The sequence below is a fragment of the Morus notabilis genome, unplaced genomic scaffold, assembly GCF_000414095.1.
Source record: "Morus notabilis unplaced genomic scaffold, ASM41409v2 Scaffold579, whole genome shotgun sequence".
Taxonomy (NCBI): Eukaryota; Viridiplantae; Streptophyta; class Magnoliopsida; order Rosales; family Moraceae; genus Morus; species Morus notabilis.
In genome coordinates, this window is record NW_010360734.1 from 66,065 (window position 1) to 81,776 (window position 15,712).

Consider the following 15,712-nt stretch of genomic DNA (forward strand, 5'->3'; position numbering starts at 1 on the left):
AGATAAATAATTCTCTTGAGTGTTGATTCGGTACTTGGATTAGTAAGAGCGCTCTGGTTCATGAATGTGTTTTATGAATCACTATCCATTAGAGAATCAATGATACTCAAGGATGAAGATATAATTAGAGAGGTTAACGGATTCTACCTGACTCTAATTATGAATTATTTATGAAAAATTGATCTATATGCGATGACTATATCAAATGGACACTTCTCAGTTTAGAAGTAATTAATGTCTATAATTTCGAGAGTTTAATTCCAAGTTTATAGTGGAGTAACTATTGGAATTAATAGAATTAATTAATTAATTAATTAAAGTGTTTAATTAATTATTAATTTTATTAGAGCTTGGGATTATAGGTCCATTAGTCACCGCGTCGTCCTTGTAATTCTACCAGACACAAAGGACAAAATGGGAATTTTAGAATTATGGAATTCTAAAATTAAATACTCGAAAAATAATTAATTGAGAATTAATTATTATTTAAATAATGTGATTATTTAAATTTGAAGTTGAATCATGAACATAATTTAAATTTATCCTTTTAAACTTATTTGATAAGTTGTTCAATTTATAATTCAAATTAATTTAAGTTTGACTTAAATTCGAATTTGAATTTGAATTAAAATTAGACTACAGGATAAAAAATGATTTCTCTTCCTTCCCTATCCGTAATTGGCGCCACACACAAGAAAAAAAATCCCAAGGATGGCCGGCCACAATAGGATAATGTAGAGGAGGATTTTTTTGTTCCAAATTCAAATAGGAGATAGAGATTTAATTCCTTTTTGAAGTTTGACTTATACTCTTTAAATACGAGAATGATCGAAAATTGTGAATACAATTTTTGAAACAATTTTTCTGCCATAATAGTTAAGGCTGGCCGAAATTCTCAAGAGAGAGAGAGAGGAAAATTTTTTCTCCCAAAAATTTCACATCGTGCATGCATTGGTGTTTGTGAAAATTTGAGTGTTTTTGAAACCTGTTTTGTCTCACGTGTGCCCACACACACGTCTACGTGGAATCAAGGAATTGACGTAGAAGACTTTGGTTTTCTAAACACAAAGATTTGAGCAAGGATTGTTCGTAGTCAAAGAACTCAAGTTATTATCCGAGTCGGCCTCCAGGTATTTTTCCTAATCGAGTTATTGATATATAAATTAATGTGATTAATTTATTCGTGCATAAATTAATATAATATATAGATTATCTCAAAAGTTTTATAAAAATTTTTGTTATACACGATCCGCCTCCCCGCCACGCTTCCACATCCGAATTCGATTCGGTTTCCAACATTATGTCCGTCATATCTGCATAAAATCACATAAAAGTTAAAAAACACACAAATCTAAAAGTTAAAAAAAACTTAACTTATTGGTACGCCATGTATACCGAAAAATCTCCCTATTTATTTATCAATTTGGCTAATTTAAAATTTTTAAAAGAAACTAAAATTTAGTTAGTGACTCGACATTTAAGAAAAATTTAGTGGGTGATTTGCACTAAAATATTTTTAGCTACTTAACTAAAATTTTACTTAAATCACAATAAGCGTAAAATGACAAAAGAATTAAACTCTTTTTAAAAAAAAAAGAGTTTACTATGTTTGATTAATTTGGCAGTTTAAAATTTATAAAAATTCCAATCAAAACCAATAAAATAATAAAATCAATTAAATTTAGGATCTTCTTACAAATTGTGTCTATTTCTAATGGTTAGATTTAATTAAAATCACATTAAATTAAAAACATACATAATAAATAGCTTCTAATTAAGATTTAGTAGTTAAAAACAAAAAATTATCAGTATTTTTTTGGACCTTCTTCCATAGACCAGTCTACTGATAAGTCCAATTTGTAATAGTTGAATCTGATTAAAATCATATCAAATTGAAACAAATATGTAGAACAAACAATTTATAATAGAGACATTACGGCTGAAAAGTAAAAAATTATTTTACCCCTCCTACTAGAGAAAATAATTTTTTTTGAGACTTGGGACATAAGTCTCATTCTACTATATACTATAGAAGGTCGGGCTTTTACTGTTCAAAGAACAGTGTGAGCTATTTTTTCTCCCTTAGCTCTTGAAAATTTCGTATGTGTCCCATCACTTTTACTTTTATTGTTTTGCCCCTAGCTTCTAGTCTTTTTTGTCCCTCAACTTTTAGAAAATTCTGTCTGTCTCCCCTTACTTTTGCTTTTACCATTTTGCCCTTAGCTTCCGATCTTTTTTGTCCCTCAACTTCTGAAGATTTCCATATATGTCCCTCCACTTTTGCTTTTACCGTTTTGCCCTCACTTCTTATTCCTTCATTTTGTTTTTTGTTTGGGCGTTTTGGTCAATTTCCTAGTATGTACTAAATTTCTTTAGAAAACTTCTAGAAAAGCTTTGTTAACCTTTTTCTTCCCTTTTTGCCGCTCTTCTTTTTTGTTTATTACTCATTTAGTGTTAATTGTAGTGAGAAAGTGTACTTTGAATAATGCACTTTTAACTAAAATGACATGTTTATTTCACCGATTCGAGTTTAAAATTTGAGTTTTGCTACAGTAAAAAGTTATCAGAAATAGTAACATCTAACCTTTTTACTACAGTAAAAAGCTCTTACATAAAGTCACATCTCAACTCGAATCAACGAATTAAACGGGTCTGTAGTTTTGGTTGAAAGTGTGCAACTTTCTCACTTTTTTTTTGTCTTTTTATGTTATTTTTACTTTTCATCCTAAAACTTATTCGTATTTTTTATTTCAGTCCTTTTTATTTTTTATTTTTTTTTCTTTTTGTCCTAAAATTTAATGTTCATTTTCATTTTGGTTATTTTTGCCTTAAAATTTATTCATTTTTCCCTTTTGGTTTTTTTATTGATAATGTTTATTTGCTTCTTGCCCTAACTTTATTTTTACCCTAAAACTTATTTATTTTTTCATTTTAGTCATATTTTTTTTTTTTTTACTTTTTGTCATAAAATTTTTTCATTTTTTGTTCCTTTTACCCTAAAACTTATTTATTTCTTCATTTTAATCCTTTTGACCTTTTTTTTATTTTTTGCCTGAAACTTTATTTTTTTTTTTCGTTTTGGCTATTTTGCCTTAAAACTTATTTATTTCTCCATTTTAACTTTTTTTGACTATTTTTTTTATTTTTTCCTAACATTTTATTATTATTTTTTATTTTAGTTCATTTTACTCCAAAAATTAGTTATTTCTCCATTTTTTTCTGTTTGACCTTTTTTAATTTTTTTCTCTAAAACTTTATTTTTTTTGCTTTGGTTCATTTTGCCTTAAAACAATATTTATTTATTCATTTTAGTCATTTTTAACTTTATCTTGACTTCTTATCCTAAAACTTTTTTTTATATATTTTGATTCTTCATTTAGATTTTATATTTAAATTTTATATATTTTTAATAATAACATAATAATTAATTAATTACGATTTAACTAGGGATAGTAATTCGTGTCACGTGTCGTGTTTTGATTGTTTTTTTTTTCTAAATTTACAGTCAACCTGAATTCGACCTGTGATATGAAATTTTTTAAAAACCTCAACACGAACACAACACGACCACTTTACGGGTTAACACGACATGACACGAAAATGATCCGTGACACGAAATTGACCCGTGAACCCGAAAATTGTTTACTTTTATTTAGTTTTTTACATATTAGAAATAATTTAAAATTGATAACACACTAAAATACAATAACATCCATTGAAATTAAACAAATAATAGTATAAGATTTTGAGTATAATTTTCATGATATCACAAGTTCACACTAAAATTAAAAATATGTAATGAAAAATATATGTATTTTTTAATTTTTTACGAATTTCGTGTCGTATTGAGGTTAGACGGGTCCAACCTAAAATTGATTCGTATTTTTTGTGTCAATTTCAAATCGACCCAATTTTAATCTAAAATTTTTTTCTCAATCTTAATCGATAAAATTTATATAATTTTTGAGTCATATTATCATCGTATCATAACTCATATTGAAATTTAACACGAATTATTTTTCACGTAAAAAGTACGAGAGTTCAAGTAGTTAAGACTAAAGCCAATCAATATAGTCTAGTCAATTTTCACATTTTGTCGGTGTTTTTAACACCATCCACACGCACTAAAAAGAAAAATAAGAATGGAGATTATTTTTATTTTTATTTTTATTTTATTTTTAAGTCTATAGTCGTCAGTGCACATTAGAGGAAGCCAGCCGGCAACTTTAAGAGCACTCCGTTAATTTACTAAAGCCCACGTCCACTTGCCCAAAGAAAAGGCATCCACCCACCCAACAAACAAAAGCCGAACCCAAAACGCAAAACCCAAATTACCCAACCGAGAGTCTTGGCTGGCAAGTAGCAAAAAAGGGAGTGCCCAGAAAAAGCGAAAAAGTGGGAACAAGGCTGCGATAAAACATCCTCTCTCGCTTGTCTGAACTTTCCTCTTTCCTCTTTCCTCTCTCTCTCTGTCTTTGTGTGTCTATGTAGGGATTTGCGGAGTAGCAGCCACTCATCTAAACCCACACCCTCCCTTCTTGACCTAATGGATTGATCCTTTAGTTTCTCGGGCGAAATTCTCATCCTTCAGGTAAATCTCTCTTCTCTATCGCTCCCGAGCTTGTTTTATGCCTTCTTTTTGCCTTTTCTGCTCAGATCGGCGCCGTTTGTTTCGGTGGAAAATGTCTTCATTTTCCCGGAAATTATTTTGGTTTTCCTTCGTTCGAGCCCGCGCTAAGAAGAATAATTACGTTCGGAGTTGTTGATTTGGAGAAATTGTTTGTTTTTAGCTGCTTTGAGTGTTTTTTCCCTATTTGTTTCAATTTCGTGTTTTTTTTGTTCGGTTAGGGTTTCGATCGCTGTTGTGGGTTTGATATCTTGCGATCTTTTAGCTGGATATATTATTTGTCGAATTTCGAGCTTGAAATATCGCTGGTGAGTTCCTTTTTTTTTTTTTTTTTTTTTTTTTTTTTTTTTTTTTGCTTTAGACTTTTAGTGGAAGTTTTCTCCTGCGTTTGTTGGTTTTTCCCTTTCTAATTTTAGATGTTTATGCGCAAGTTTTTGAATTTGATTCCCTTTTGAGGTTAATGCTCGTCACGATTATAGCTTAATTTTGTTTTGGAAAGGTTTTAACTGATGATTACTGCATATACGAGATGACCACGGAAGTGAAAAGAGGTTTAGAAACTACTGAGGCTGGGTTTTGAAAAATTCAGTGGTACATCGTTTATTGACAGTCTCTATAGTGTTATTTATTGAAAGGGGTGTTGACTGTTGAGATGAGTATGTGTTTCGAACGCATATGTTGAGTATAAATGTAGCTTTAACATATATAATTTACACACCGTAGTATCTATTTTGTTTGGAATTCAATTTTTGGCTGGAAATATTTGTGGTAAGAATTGTCAGGCACGCTTTGAGGTATGAGAAAATTTTTCTTTATTTACAAGATTTCTAATTTTAATTTTGTATTACATGCATGACATGGTAGAAGCTCAATTATCAAGTGTACTATGAGAAAAGGTTCATCTACTCTGCATTGGTTCATCCAGCTGCCCCTCTTGGGCCCAGCGTGGCTACATCATTGTCTCTTTGTGGGGGGTTTTTGGGTTAGGAAACATGTTAGGAATAGGGAGTTTTTTGGTTAGTTAACATGGCATTAAGAAAGAGGCCTTGATGTATTGGTTAATCTGGTTATAATATCAGTTTGCACGATATTGAAATTTCAATTGGTTAAGCTATATTTTGTGTTTCTGCAACCTATGCGTTCTATTTTGTCTAATACTAACTTAATTTGTTTCTATAACTCTATCTTACTTACCTGCAGATTTTCTATCATGGAAGATACTCAGTCAGTTGCTACACTGATAGACAATACTACCTCTAAGATACAACAGCTTCAGAAAGCATTTGCTGAACTTGAAAGCCACAGAGCTATAACTCTTAATTTGAAATGGAAAGAACTTGAGGAACATTTTCACGGGCTTGAGAAATCCTTAAAGAGGCGTTTTCATGAATTGGAAGACCAAGAAAAGGAGTTTGAAACCAGAACAACCGAAGCCCAACGATTGCTGGAGAAGCGGGAAGCAGCTATAGTGGCCAAGGAACAAACATCGCTGGAGAGGCTTCAACAGAAGAGAGATGCTGCTGTATTTGCCATTACCGCCGCTCGAGAGAAGCATAGGAAGGTATCTTCTGAGGAACCGGCTGTCCGCACTGTTGTCTCCGTTGAGAGTCAAGTTGAGGAACCAAGTGTGGAAGACGCACCACAAGAAGTGATAGCTTCTGATGGTAACTTAGAGGGGATGAAAAGTCCTGAAGAGAGGATTGTAGATGTAAAGTCTTATCCCGAGTTAGTGAAATTATGCAAAGAGATGAACTCAGAAGGGCTCCACAAATTTATATCTGATAACCGAAAGAATCTTGCTGCTATAAGAGAGGAAATTCCATTTGCATTAAAAGCTGCAACCAACCCTGCGTGTTTTGTGTTAGACTCTTTGGAAGACTTTTACCGTGTGGAAGCTCCCAATGTGGATGGCAAGAAGGATGCAAACCTCTTAGGTCTCCGCCGAACGTGTATCATGTTGATGGAATGTCTGAGCACATTATTGACAAGCTTGGATTTGGTCTCTGCTTCTGAGATAATCACAGAAGAGGTTAAGGAGCAGGCAAAGTCAATTGCTGAAGAATGGAAGCCAAAGTTGGATGCCCTTGATCTGGATGATAGCAACGGGAACAAATTAGAGGCTCATGCATTTCTGCAACTTCTGGATACTTTTGGTATTGCCTCTGATTTTGATGAAGAAGAATTATCCAGGCTAGTACCAATGGTTTCTCGTCGTCGCCAAACGGCTGACTTGTGCCGTTCCCTTGGATTATCTGAGAAAATGCCAGGTTTGTCTTTCATTGTGCATACGACCAAAAGCCTCTCCCTGATCATCTGTTAAAACTTTCACTCACTTATTTGTACTGCTTTGAACTCTTCACCTTAGCTTGCCAATGCTGAATATCTACTTCGACATTGCTCGTTTGTCTCTCCCTTTTTTCCTTTCATATGACTTTTTATTTGTCTTTCATTTTCATTCCGATAAAATCTTCACGTAAACTACTAGTTACAAAGGGATCAGAAGACCTATAAACGTTTTGTCTTTTTCTCTTTCATGCTGTATCCTGACTGTCTAATTAATCAAAATTGTCCTGGTCCTTGGTCCTCCTTGTAAGCACCATTTTTTCCCCCAAACATCACCATGTCTGCAAAGCTTTTTGAATCATTTTTGAACAATTCCTGTGAGGTTCCTATTCCTTGGTCAATTCGCAGATGGATCAATATAACATTCAATGGCTTGGTTTGATGGACTAGATGGAAATACTGCAGTCGTAAAAGGAGAATTTATTTCAATTTGAATCTCATTGTGTTCTTGTTGAATTCTCCAGGCGTGATTGAAGTACTGATTAATAGCGGAAGGCAAATTGATGCAGTCAACTTGGCTTTTGCATTTGAACTCACAGAGCAGTTCGCTCCTGTGGCTTTACTGAAGTTCTACTTGAAGGAGGCTAGAAAAGTTTCTTCACCAGTTAAAGCTGGAAACACATCTCCTACAGCAGGAGTTCAGGTACAACCACTCTCAGCTAAATTGAAAATAGTGGTTTTAATTGGGTCTTTATTAGGTTGAGAGCTAAAAGAATAAAACCAAAACAATGCCCGAACAAGTCAACAGTAATGATCTGAATACAAGACTCAGTGTGCCAATATATTCGAATCTATATTCCTGACAAATTGAAGCTGAAAATCCATATACTGAACAGATCGCAATTTCAAGTTATAATGTCCAACTATTGTATTCTTGTCTCAGAATGAGGTGAACGAGCGAGAGCTAGCTGCTCTTAAGGCTGTGGTCAAGTGCATTGAAGATCATAAACTTGAGGATCAGTACCCTGTGGATCCGCTCCAGAAGCGGGTCATCCAGCTGGAGAAGGCCAAAGCAGACAAGAAAAGGGTGACCGAAGCTACAAAGCCTCAACCCAAGAGACCTCGAGCCAATGGTGTCGGGCCTCGCATCGCTAACGTTGCTGCTGACAAGACTTTTTATCCTAGAGTTGCTGATAATAGGTATCCGCAGTACATGTATGAAAGACCTTATGTTTATCCCGGACCAAATGACAACCACTGCCCCACCCTCATGGGTTCCGCAGCTTACAGTATCTCTCCCGGGCATGGCAACTACTTTGCAAATGGCTACCAGTACCAGACTGCATATCTTCACTAAGTTAGTAAAGATGGCCATAAGGTGACACTATGATCCTCTCATTTTAACGGTTAGTCTTAACCCTGCAGTTCGTTGATGTTCCAGTGTATGAATGAATTTAGTACTTAAGAAAATGACCCAAAAAAAAGGGGAAAAAAAAAACTCTTGTTAATTTGTTAGTTGATGTACTAGAACATATTTTGATCCTCTAATATATGTACTTTTGTTTTTTTCTTTTGTATAATCGCGTCTTCCATCTTTCTCCTATCTTGATTCTTGATTGCGTGCTTCAATGATTACATTGCACGAGAATGCGGAAATATTATAAACAGGACCAGCCCTCAGCTCCTATTCTGCTTTTGGTTTTAAACTTTACAGGTCTCGGACCCATTTAAGAATGATTTTCGAGTGGTCTTCGATTTTCATTTGAATTAATAAGGCCTAACCAAAAGGCTCTCTTAATGATATGAACCCTGTCAAGAAAATTGACGAAACCTGCATCAAAAAAGTTTTTTAAGATCGATCTAAAATCAGGCTTGGATGGAAATCTCGACCTGTTGTTTATATAGTAGCAAGAATTTTGGTTTAGTGTTAGACGCCATAATTAATGATGGGAGAATTGATTGATAAGTCTAGAACGTCACGAAAAACTCTGATAAGTTCAAGAAGTTCTTAAAGAACTAAAGAGAATGTTTAAACTTTTTTTGAAAAAAATATTGATATGTTATTAATGATATGAATAACGCGTATTAATAGGCTGAATTTACATAAATTTGAATTTTGGTGAGAACTTACTCAAATTTGACAAAAACTGAGAACTTATGGATAAACCAATAGGACCTGTGCTTGGGATTGATCCTCTGGTACCCGGGTATATCCACGTTTGAGCAGGCGTGTTGTATCATGTATTACTAAGGGAGAAAGAGGAAAATAGATTAAAACTTGAGATGAATTAAAATTAATAGGCCAATAGTTTACATAAGTTAATAAATAAGTTAAATTATTGTTTTTGTTTATAACTTGTCTGGTTATAAACCATAACTTGACAAGTTATTGTCCATAATTGTTCATAATTTGTCTGGCTATGAATCATAACTTGACAAGTTTGTCCATAATTTATCTGGTTATAAACCATAACTTGATAAGTTATAGCCTATTAAATTCTATAACTAAAAATTGGCCTATATACTTTCTTAAGCTTTTCATATTGGTCTATTTTTTACTATTTCCCTATTAATAACTAGTTATAAGCCCCCAAGCTAAGAAAAATTTCTTCTAACATTTAGTTAGTATTTGTTTATTACTCTCTTAGTAATTGAGTTTAGTAAAAAGTAAAAAATTTAGTAGAGCACATTTAAAAAGATAAAAAAAAAGGAAAAAAAATATCAGATAATAAATTATTTATGGGGTATATATAAAATGAATTATTTTAAATGAAATAATTACTCTCTTAGTAATTGAGTTTAGTAAAAAGTAAAAAATTTAGTAGAGCACATTTAAAAAGATAAAAAAAAAGGAAAAAAAATATCAGATAATAAATTATTTATGGGGTATATATAAAATGAATTATTTTAAATGAAATAAAGCGGAAAAAATCATAAAAGAATTTCAAAAAAATATTAAACTACAAAAGAGCACTTTACAAAAGATTAAAAAAACACTAAAAAAGTGCGAAAGAATAATAGAAATAAGAAAAAAGTAAAAATAAAAACAACACAAAAGAGAAAAATAAGAGATTGACATGTGGCCAAAGAAGATTAAAAAGAAGAAAATGTAAACAAATCTAAACATACATAAAGAGCTAGCTATGTGTTAACCTCTAATTTATTCTTTCTTTTATTATTATTATTTTCACTTTTTGTTTCTTCTTCTTTTTCCGCTTAAAACTCATCTACAGTTTTTATCTTTTCCTCTTTTTCTTTTTTATTCTTTTTTTTACCTATTGTCCTTTTTTGCCCTCTAATATTATTTCATAGTTTTTTTTTTTTTTTTGCAATATTTTTATTGAAATACTTTTTTTTCTCACCTTTTTTTACGATCATTCTTTTTCTCTTTTTTTTAATTAAAATCATTTTTTTTTCATATATCTTCCTAATTAAGTTATTTTTTTTTTGTCAAAACTCTTACGTAACTTTAATTATTTTTTGATGTGATTTTTTAAAATATTTTTTCCTCACACTCCAATTAATGGACTTTAGTTTTTAAAAAATCACGTGTTTTTATGCGGGATCAAACTTATAACTCAACTAGTAAAACAAAAAAGAGAAATGAGAGGTTGACATTGGGGCAAAAGGAGTAGCAACCTCGGCTCTTTTATATATAATATATGTTAGATTTAATTAAATTAGATTATATTATATATGTGGAACAATTTTTTTCGTTTTATTTTTTATTTTTTTCAGAATTAAATAAAGACTAATGTTTGGGATCCTAATTTTTATCTCAATCACATGCCAATTGATAAATTTTTAAGACGTTGAGATTTTCTTAAAGTAAAAAAAAATATATTATTTATTTTTTAGTTCTCAAAAAAAAAAAAAGAAAAAAAAGCGACGCCTAGATTAGGTGAATATGGGCCGATTCCAGAAAGGCCAGTCCGTATCTTATGGCCGATTCCAGCAAGCCTAATTAGTTTTATTTATTTATTTATTTATAAATAATAATAAGAGAGATTTTTACAATTACGCTCAAAATGAATCACAGTAATCTTGACAAATACTTATAAAAAGTACATGAGTTAAGATTTTTATCATTTACTCTTAATTCATAATCTTTTTAATCAAATAATTATACATTTTTATCATTTACTCTTAATTCATAATCTTTTTAATCAAATAATTATACTAATCAAAGGATATTTATTAAGAATAAAAAATAAATATACAAACTCGTACACTCTTAAAAATAAATTCTTCATTTTTCAATTATTATTAACCCCAAACATTTATCATTTTATTTCTACCCTTTATTATTAACCCCAAACATTTATCATTTTATTTCTACCCTTTAGACTAAACCTGATCAAAGGCCCAATATATAGATTACTAAAATACCCTCAAAGGTATTTACAAGATGTTAGCTGTCCCTGATCATCGGGTCTCCGATGACTGGCGACGAAACTCCGACGGGTCTCCAACGGCCGGCGACAGTGTCCCAACGACTAGTGGTGGAACTCCGACGGGTCTCCAATGACGTTATAGTCTGACACACTATAACCCATAGCCTGCCAAGCTATAACTCATAGTCTGTCAGACTATTACCCATAATTTGTGAGTCTATGACTCAGTCTTATAGGTTACACCAGCTGGCGGGTTTTCAATAGCTTATGGGTCTCCAACGGCCGTCCGGCGGGTTTCTGGCGGCGGTTATAGTCTGACACACTATAACCCATAATTTGTCAAGCATGAACCATAGTCTGTCAGACTATTACTCATAATTTGTGAGTCTATATCAAACTATGACCTACAGCCTGTCAGAATATGACCCATAGTCTATCAAGTTACGTGGCCAACATGTCTCCGGTCGCCGATGTCAGCCATAGTCTTTCAAACTATGATCCATAGTCTACCGAATTATGAGACTATAATCCATAGTCTACACTATAATCCATAGTCTACAAGATTATGATTCATAATCTAACAGATTATTACTCATAATGTATTAAATTAAAATCACATTAACAACAAATTACCAAATTTACATAAAAAAATAAACAACATGAGAAATATCACATTACAAAAAACAAAACACAATTCCAAAATCCATAAACAACAATTTCTCAGCCAAATTCTTGTTCAGCTTCCTCAACCCTTCAACATCCAATATAGTCCATTTAGTCTGCATGACCACTTGGCTCCCCAAAATAGCTAAAATAGGCAAACAAACAACGATTAACCAATCATCAATCATTTTGTGCTAAATGTCTTTGTAGCTTTAGGTACAGATAACAAACATTCACATTTTCGTGGCCAATCTCCAAATTACCTCCACCACTACGGTAATATTAAGAAAAGAGAGACTACGTTAACTCACTATGAACAATGTTGTATTCTACTTCAAAATATTCGACAACAAAACAACGTAGATGCAAAACTAACTTTCTATACAACGGGAAAGAACAAAAACTTGAAGCTATAAATAGAGAAACAGAGAGGACAAAGTTTTCCAAGTAGGATAACTTCACAAAAATTAAGTACCTTTGGTTGTCAATGTGTCATTAAACAACCTTTTCTTCTCACTGATCAGCGGGGAAATTAAGCCTCAGTAACAAGAGCAAATCCATATTACAAAAGTTTCAAAACAAAGTATCACAACATCTCTAAAGCTCCATTTTCTTCAAATGCGTGGACTGCCTGAAAACAAAACAAAAACTCTGTTCACTGATTTGTTCATACTAATATAGTTAAATTTATAGTCTCATCAGCTGCAAAGTTTAAATCAATTTCAGCACCATCTTATGCACTTTACAGGGAAAGTGCTATGAGATTAGAATGTATTAACTATTAACATACAATCTAAATAATAAGAGATCACAACGGTTAGAGGAATTATATAAGATAGGAAAAGCCTCCTAGAACTTACCAATAATAATAATAAAAAAAAGCAATTCGATGTACCATATGGTTTTTAACTTATTACAAATTACTAATTAGAGACAAAAATTTACTGTTATGTCAAAATGTCAATTGATAACAGATTGAAAAAGCAGAAAAAACAAACAGTAGCGATCAAATAATGATCATCATGGTGATATTCAACATTTTTACATAGACAAAAACGAGGTACAAAAAACATTTTCCCATCAATATTCACACCGATCACCTACAAAATTCACAAATTGTTCATCAATATATACACACATGCACAAAACAACTAAAACATACCACAAATCGAATCACAGAACCTATACGTACACATATACATATATATATATATATACATATACCTTGATCGGAAGGAGCAGGAGGAAAAGCAGAAACAGGAATACTCTCAAAGCAAGCGTTGAGCTTCTCAGTGGGAAATCCCTCAGTGCCTCTAAATCGTCGGAGATGGAGGGGGAGAGAGAAAGAAGCGCCGGCGACGGACTGGGAGAGAGATGAACGCCGACGACAGGCTGGGAAAGAGAGTGGAGGGAGAGATGGAGGCCGTCGGTGAGGATCGAACCGGATCCGGCGACGGAGGCGAAGAAAAAGAAGCCGGCGACGGACTAGAGAGAGGAGAAACTGGAGAAAGACAAGCGAAGAGAGAGAACTGACGAGATGAGAGAGAGAGAAAGGGACGTGCGATGGAGTGAAGAGAGAGAGAGGAGAGAGAGGGATTAAGATGACGTTTGGTTGGAGGATTCAAACCATGTGATTCGAATTATAGGAGAGAGAGGGATTAAGATGACGATTAAGATGACGTTTGGTTGGAGGATTCAAACCATGTGATTCGAATTATTTTTAGGGCCTGTTTGGTTGAGAGATTCAAAGATTCAAATCAGGGGATTCCGGTTAAATCAGTGTTTGGAAGTCCAAAGTAGGTTTCTGATTGAGATCATTTTGGGGCTCTGATTGAGGGTCCGTTTGGTATAAGGATTGAAATCAGGGTGATTTGAGTCATTTGATTCAGATCCATGATTCATGATTTGAATCGTGATTCAGAGTGATTAGAACCTTCGTTTGGATGTGTATATGCATGATTCTGATTCTAACCTGAAATGTGATTCGAACCAGTGTTTGGTTGTCTTATTTTATGAATTTGAATCATGACCAAAATATATAAATATTATATAAAAGTTAAAAAATTATATAATAATTACGTGTAATGTAAAAAAATATAATTCCTTATATAATTAAAAAAATGAAGTATTAGAAAAAAATTATACAAATACTTATAACTCAAAATTATAACAATCTAACTATGAAATAGGGGGAAAAATGTGAAATTTTGTTTAGACCAATTTCAGAGGAAGTTGAAAAAAAGAAACTGGAGTGGAATATATCCGAATATTCTTCATATCCATTTTGATTTACAATTTGTCGTAAATAGGAAAACGAAATGGAATTATGCTGCACGAATTCCACTTTATTTTTGACTGGGAAAAAATATGATTGTCGTAAAAGGAAAAACGACATAAACTAACTCCAAAGATTGGCTTGTCAGAATTGAAGTTTTCTGGTGAGGGACACAACTCTGCAATGTCGTCTCCTGGCATCAAATCATCAATTTCTTCACCTAGACAGGCAGTGCTTGCTTCTTCTCCATATGTAGTGCTCACCATATGAACAAGCTTACATAACACTTTTTTATAAGGCCTCAATAATTGAAGCAATCCGTAGTTGAAAAGCCATTACTCACAGGAAGGTGTTGAAAGACACCTATTAATCAACGCCAAACTATTACAGAAGGAATATAAGACATTTCAAGAATAATTGAATCAACATGAATGTAGCCAAAGGTTACAATATGTTCGAAGTTGGGTCATACTGCCTGATATTGGGTTAGAGTGAAATGGAGTGCTAGACTTGCCTCCTCCCAAGCCAAAACCGATCAAACAGCAGGAAGAGAGCCATAGGTCGGGAACAACAATGGCATTACAGTGCCAAAGGTCAGGAACAACAACTAGTTATAACTCGGCTAGCTATCACCTTAGCACTATACTCATCATTACTAGATTGAAGACATATTGATTTTGATTTTTCAACAAAATGATAGTTGCAAGCCACCAAAATTATTGTCACTTGAATCAAAGTACAATGCACACGAAATGTAAAACCAGATTTAACAACAAATTCATAGCAGAAAGTATTATACCATGTTCGAATGGAGCATGTTTATTGCAGATATTATCAAATAAAGAACCTTTCTTACCTGTAACAAACGCTATACTTCAAGAAATGAAATGATATTTGTACCCCGATTCGAATCATGATTCATGGTTCGCTACAGTGTTTTCTCTCATAAAAAATACACGTAAATAAAAAATGGTTCTAATCTCATGATTTTAATCCATGAACCAAATAATCCTTTAGTCTTTCAAAACTTTTTATATGTGTCCCCCTCAATAACAAAACTCTATATATGCACCTCTTATCAACAAAGTTTTCTCTATTTCATTCCCATTAAAATATTCTTTTTGTATAATTTTATTTCTTATTCAAATTATTTATAGTATTTTTAGCTAAACAACATCAATATTAATGCAAATCGATATAAAAATGAACAAAATTGAAAAACAAATCAATTTAAAATAAATAAATAAATAATAATAATAACAAATTTTTGTATTTTTTGGGCCATCTAATCATAAGGACGAACAACCAAGACTGGCGCGTGCATTCCACATGCGGGCGGAGGCGCGTCCTATAGAGGAAGGGGGACAAGCCATGTCAAAAAAGAATAAATAATAAGGAAAAAAATAAGAACAAGAAAAAAGGGATGATAAAAAATGAAATGAGAGAGAGAAAGGGGATTTTTAAAACAAT

The 15,712-nt window shown here is 32.6% G+C and overlaps 1 protein-coding gene and 2 long non-coding RNA genes across 4 annotated transcripts; 1 reads left to right on the forward strand and 2 right to left on the reverse strand.

The window, feature by feature from the left end:
- Window positions 1-4,356: 4,356 nt before the first annotated feature.
- On the forward strand, window positions 4,357-8,489 carry LOC21390823 (FRIGIDA-like protein 3). Of its 2 annotated transcripts, XM_024165082.1 has the most exons (5): window positions 4,357-4,591; window positions 4,849-4,935; window positions 5,828-6,894; window positions 7,435-7,613; window positions 7,854-8,489. In XM_024165082.1, the coding sequence occupies exons 3-5, from the start codon at window positions 5,838-5,840 to the stop codon at window positions 8,265-8,267; spliced, it is 1,650 nt and encodes a 549-aa protein (XP_024020850.1). In that variant the 5' UTR covers window positions 4,357-4,591; window positions 4,849-4,935; window positions 5,828-5,837; the 3' UTR covers window positions 8,268-8,489. The 2 variants fall into 2 exon arrangements, with proteins under 2 accessions (XP_024020850.1, XP_010095585.1); XM_010097283.2 differs by lacking the exon at window positions 4,849-4,935.
- Window positions 8,490-11,955: 3,466 nt separating this feature from the next.
- LOC112091429 lies at window positions 11,956-13,493 on the reverse strand. The gene is made up of 3 exons (XR_002902138.1): window positions 13,192-13,493; window positions 12,443-12,598; window positions 11,956-12,112 (listed from the first exon to the last, which is right to left on the reverse strand). It is a non-coding gene; the product is annotated as an uncharacterized LOC112091429 (long non-coding RNA).
- Window positions 13,494-14,199: 706 nt separating this feature from the next.
- Window positions 14,200-14,977, reverse strand: LOC112091430. The gene is made up of 2 exons (XR_002902139.1): window positions 14,715-14,977; window positions 14,200-14,605 (listed from the first exon to the last, which is right to left on the reverse strand). It is a non-coding gene; the product is annotated as an uncharacterized LOC112091430 (long non-coding RNA).
- Window positions 14,978-15,712: the final 735 nt, after the last annotated feature.

What these genes read in the sequence shown, in the direction of transcription:
- LOC21390823 (XM_024165082.1), top strand. Translation starts at nt 5,838, where the DNA reads ATGGAAGATACTCAGTCAGTTGCTACACTGATAGACAATACTACCTCT. An exon ending in ATTATCTGAGAAAATGCCAG is followed by an intron (nt 6,895 to 7,434) that starts GTTTGTCTTTCA and finishes TGAATTCTCCAG; the next exon opens with GCGTGATTGAAGTACTGATT. An exon ending in CTCCTACAGCAGGAGTTCAG is followed by an intron (nt 7,614 to 7,853) that starts GTACAACCACTC and finishes TTCTTGTCTCAG; the next exon opens with AATGAGGTGAACGAGCGAGA.